General features: G+C 42.7%; 1 protein-coding gene across 1 annotated transcript; it reads left to right on the forward strand.

Annotated features, from left to right (window-relative positions):
• Window positions 1-1,022: 1,022 nt before the first annotated feature.
• LOC132133033 (protein fem-1 homolog B-like) lies at window positions 1,023-4,321 on the forward strand. Its single transcript, XM_059545691.1, has 2 exons — window positions 1,023-1,759; window positions 2,492-4,321. Exons 1-2 carry the CDS (start codon window positions 1,485-1,487, stop codon window positions 4,125-4,127), a joined length of 1,911 nt encoding a protein of 636 aa, XP_059401674.1. The 5' UTR covers window positions 1,023-1,484; the 3' UTR covers window positions 4,128-4,321.
• The last annotated feature ends 851 nt before the right edge of the window (window positions 4,322-5,172 follow it).

Raw genomic sequence — 5,172 nt, forward strand, 5'->3', positions numbered from 1 at the left:
ACCCACAAACAAAAATACGAAAAATCCAGCTACATTTTCGTTTTGCGTTTCTTAAACAAAACGAAAAAACGAAAATCAAACCGTTTCTCATTTATCTTTATTTATTTAAAATAGAAAATCAAATGACCAAAAGATACACGGACCTAGGATACATCCAGACTCTTCCTCCATTTACAGATCAAGAACACGAAGAAAGAGGATACAGAGCATCTCTGGAAACACACTTTCATCCCATCCGATGTGTTTCCCTTAAATCCCAACACAATATCTCCGGCTGGAGGGGTTTGGGGAGGCATCAAAGAGCTTCTGGCTTTTGAATGTGATTCTAAGTAGGATTCAACCCAATGCAAAGACTTAATAAAAATAATAATAAAAAAAATAATATATATATATATATATATATATATATATATATATATATATATATATATATATATATACACACACACATACACATACAGGTTTAATACACATACATATATGCATATTAGATTTATTTATATTTCTTATTAAATAATATAAAATTATGTTTCATATTATATTATAATTATGGTTACTCTGATATATACACACACACACACACACACACACACACACACACACACACATATATATATATATATATTTTTTTTTTTTTTTTTTTTTTTTTAATTTTTTTTTTCGAGATTTTCATATTGTTTTATGGGACATTTATTGTTTCTTGCATGTTCTTATTATTTTATACTAATATTATCTACTTTACAGTGATGTATAAATATTGTCAGACCACATTTTGTTAAATTTTTTTTTTATTATTATTATACATTTTTTTTGGTAACAGATCCATGCTTCTGACATTGTGGAGGAAATCTACAGAAACACGTGTATTCTATAGTATAATATAGTATAGTATTACATTACATGACATTATATAATATCATATATTGAGAATACGGGTTTCCTCTGTCGTATTTTACTTTTAAGTATTGGGATTTATTTGATGGGACTTTTATTTCGAAAAGGCAGTCCAGGAATCCCAGTGTCGCACTTCCTGTTATTGCCGACTTCATTTCCGGTCGTCGTTACTGCCAGAGGTGAAAGACACCGCACATCCAGCACAGATTCTGAGCATTAAATCGTATTAAACATCGACGAAGTCCGGATTGGTTCTGTTGAAGTGATCGACGGGATTCATCGCGATCTGAAAGTGGTGGACTGAACCCTATTAATTCGTTTGGTTTAGAAGTGAAAGAGTATCCCGTCTGAAAGTCACTGAATCGAACAGATTGCGTCAGGATTAGATATTCATATTTAAACACTCTATATTATTTCTCTTACAATATATGTTATTTCCCCTTATTAGTAGGTCATATTAATAACCCAGAGTGTTATAATCGAGGTCGGCTGTAAATGTCCGTAGGTCCAGAGGAAGCTCTCCATAGATGAGCTGTAGAGCTCAGGCTGAGGGTTTTAATGGGAGACGGTTTGATCTGTTCTGAGATCAGATGGCGGAGGCACCGGCTTTGGCACGCTTGGAGTCCCTGGCCCGGTATGTTCACAGAGCGGCTGGTGAGGGTCGAGTCCTGACCCTGGCCGCCCTGCTCCTGAACCCCTCCGGCGTCCAGACCCGGCACCTGCTGGAGTACGTGACCCAGGACGCCGGACAGAGGTCCACGCCGCTCATTATTGCAGCTCGGAACGGACACGACAAGGTGGTCCGGCTGCTTCTGAACCATTACAAGGTGGACACTGAACAGACCGGGACTGTGCGGTTTGACGGGTGCGTTGTTTGTTTCTCACACGGATCCAAGTATCCCAGAGAGCACATGTCCATCGCTTCATCTGCAAGCATCTGCTGTGGACAAACATCTGATAGACGTCTTTAAGATGTCAGTTTTCAATCTTAAAGGACTAGTTCACCCAAAAATGAAAATTAGATGTTTATCTGCTTACCCCCAGGGCACTTCTGAAGGAAGCTGTAGAGCTCACCTACATCATGGATGCCGATAAACATAACATTTTCATTTTTGGGTGAACTATCCCTTTTTCTAGAGGGACATCTATCAGCGTTGCACTCGCATCTCGCACAAAGAGCCGCATGTTTAGAAAGCCATGTAAAAATGTGCAACTTTGAAAAAATGTGTTGCGAGACTTTATGGCGTGGTTTATTTCCCAATCCCACTACATCTCATGTTTTTAAGTAAAAAATGTACCCTGTAATTGGCTTTCTGCCCCTTGTACTGTATTAAACCATGCATTCGTACATGATGCTGTTTTGTTTATAGGTGTTTAAGCAACTTAATTATAATTGTTTTTTTAAACATTATAATTATTTTTATGCATTGACTATATGTGCATTAGTAATATTTTGTTCGATGCGCCCTCTTGTGGCCTCAAGATAGAAGCCAAAAGCTTTTCTTCGCCCTAACTGAAATAATGCATTTTAAATCATGCAAGTTAAAAATTCCTTGCCTTTCTGACAGCCCTACTGACGTGTGTCTCGCTCTTACAGGTATATTATTGATGGCGCCACGGCTCTTTGGTGTGCAGCTGGTGCTGGGCATTTCGAGGTGGTGCGTTTGCTGGTTTCGCACAGCGCTAACGTGAATCACACCACCCTCACAAACTCCACCCCGCTCAGGGCTGCCTGCTTCGATGGCCGGCTGGACATCGTACAGTATCTCGTGGAGCACAAGGCTGACATCAGCATTGCTAATAAATACGGCAACACTTGTTTGATGATTGCTGCCTACAAGGGCCACAGCGATGTTGTTTACTTCCTGCTGGAGCGGGGCGCGGATCCCAACTCTAAAGCTCATTGCGGGGCCACCGCGTTGCACTTCGCCGCAGAAGCCGGGCATCTGGATATCGTGAAGGAGTTGGTGCGATGCCAAGCGGTGATGGTGGGTAACGGACATGGCATGACGCCACTGAAAGTGGCAGCTGAGAGCTGCAAGGCGGACGTCGTAGAGCTGCTGCTGTCGCATGCGGATTGCGACGTGCATAGCCGCATCGAAGCATTGGAACTACTTGGGGCATCTTTCGCCAATGACCGAGAGAATTACGACATTCTTAAGACCTACCACTACTTGTACCTCGCCATGCTGGAGCGATTTCGCGATCCAGAGAGGGTCATCGCCAAAGAGTTGGTGTCTCCTGTCATGGCGTACGGAGGGAGGGCAGAGTGCAGGACTTTGCGAGACTTAGAGGCCATTCAACACGACCGGGACGCACTACACATGGAAGGCCTGATGATTCGCGAACGAATTCTGGGTGCGGATAACATAGACGTGTCGCATCCCATAATATATCGCGGCGCAGTCTACGCCGACAACATGGAGTTCGAACAGTGCGTCAAACTCTGGCTGCACGCCTTGCATCTACGCCAACAAGGAAACCGCAGCACGCATAAAGACCTCTTAAGATTTGCTCAAGTGTTCTCGCAAATGCTCCACCTAAAGGAGCCAGTCCGCGCATCGGACGTCGAACACGTTTTGCGCGCCAGCGTCCTGGAAATCCGCCGCACCTTGGCGCGCGTGAGGTCCACCTCCGATGCAGAGTTGCCGGCAGCCACAGAAAGCTACGAAACCAACGTGTTCACTTTCCTCTACCTGGTTTGCATCTCTACGAAAACGCAGTGCAGCGAAGAGCAACGAGCGCGAATAAACAAACAGATCTACGACTTGATACGCCTTGACCCGCGATCTCGAGAGGGGTTGACGCTTTTGCACCTAGCGGCTAGTTCTAGTACGCCAGTAGATGACTTCCACACCAACGACGTGTGCAGCTTTCCTAACGCGCAAGTCACCAAGCTGCTCATCGACTGCGGCGCACAGGTAAACGCCGTGGACTATGAAGGAAACAGCCCTTTACATCTCATCGTACAGTACAACCGTCCCATCAGCGACTTCTTGACGCTCCACTCCATCATGATCAGCCTCGTGGAAGCCGGCGCACATACGGACATGACCAACAAGCAAAAGAAGACCCCGCTTGATAAGAGCACGACTGGGGTTTCTGAAATCCTTCTGAAGACGCAGATGAAGATGAGCCTGAAATGCCTGGCGGCTCGCGCCGTGCGACAACATCGGATCTTGTATCAGAACCAGATTCCCAAAAGTCTGGAGGAGTTTGTTGAATACCACTGACCTGTGTTTTATTTTTCTGTCAGATCTGGGTTTTGGAGTTTGTTTTAACCTGGCGAACGGTGCTGAGGACTTCAAATTTGATCTTGTTTAGTACTAGCAATTTAATAATTTACCTGTTGATCCATTTGGGACATCTGACTGCTGCAGTTACTCCAAAAAGAACTGGAGTTTCCAGTTTCATCCTGGCTCTTTTTTTTAACAGATCATAGAGGATGGTAATGCTGATGCAGCGCAGAATACTTTTATTTTGAAAACTGATGCTTTTCTTCTTTTGACAAACAGCATTCAATTGTGTGTTGAACTTTAGTCATGACAATGTGAACAGCTCTTTTTAACAAGCTGCTCTTTTATAAAAGCTTTATTTAAAAACAGAGTAAAAAATGTCTATTTTATAAGGAATCAATAATTGAGTGTTGATGACTTAAAGCTAAACTCTGTGCCAGGTGATTTCTTTTATTTGAATATTAAAATGTGCCTGTAACCAGAAGTTGGACATTTATAATTAGCGAGTCTGTAATTCTGACTTGGGTTAATGAACATGTGATAGAGCTCATTTTGAGTCACGTGGCCTTATTCTGGATGGTGCTGGTGTGTGTGTGTGTGTGTGTTTGAGAGCCTGTCTGCTTGAATGTGGCCGAATCTGAATGTGGAGGATTGTATTCTGTAATCACTGGAGATGGCTCAATATGTTTTTATTTCCAAACCAAATCAAACACGATTAAAAACATCAATCAAAGACGCCTATCAGACTCTTGAGAGCTTCTGTTGTGTTTGAACTGCGACTTTTAAAGAAGTAGTTAACTCAAAAATGTAGATTCAATGAAAATTTACTCACTGTCAAGCCATGCAAGATGTAGATGTGTTCGCTTCTTCGTCAGATTTGGAGAAATGTAGCATTGCATCAGTGTCTCGCTAATGAATGTGAATGGGTGCCGTCAGAATGAGAGTCCAAACAGCTGATAAAAACATCACAATAATCCACAGCACTCCAGTCTTATCAGTTAACGTCATTATCGTGATTTTTTATCAGCTGTTTGGACTCTCA

Source organism: Carassius carassius, chromosome 50 (assembly GCF_963082965.1).
Source record: "Carassius carassius chromosome 50, fCarCar2.1, whole genome shotgun sequence".
NCBI lineage: Eukaryota > Metazoa > Chordata > Actinopteri > Cypriniformes > Cyprinidae > Carassius > Carassius carassius.

Excerpts from the sequence above, each read along its gene's own strand:
- LOC132133033 (XM_059545691.1), top strand. The coding sequence starts at position 1,485 with ATGGCGGAGGCACCGGCTTTGGCACGCTTGGAGTCCCTGGCCCGGTAT. Across the intron at positions 1,760-2,491 it reads GGGACTGTGCGGTTTGACGG|GTATATTATTGATGGCGCCA; the intron begins GTGCGTTGTTTG and ends TCGCTCTTACAG.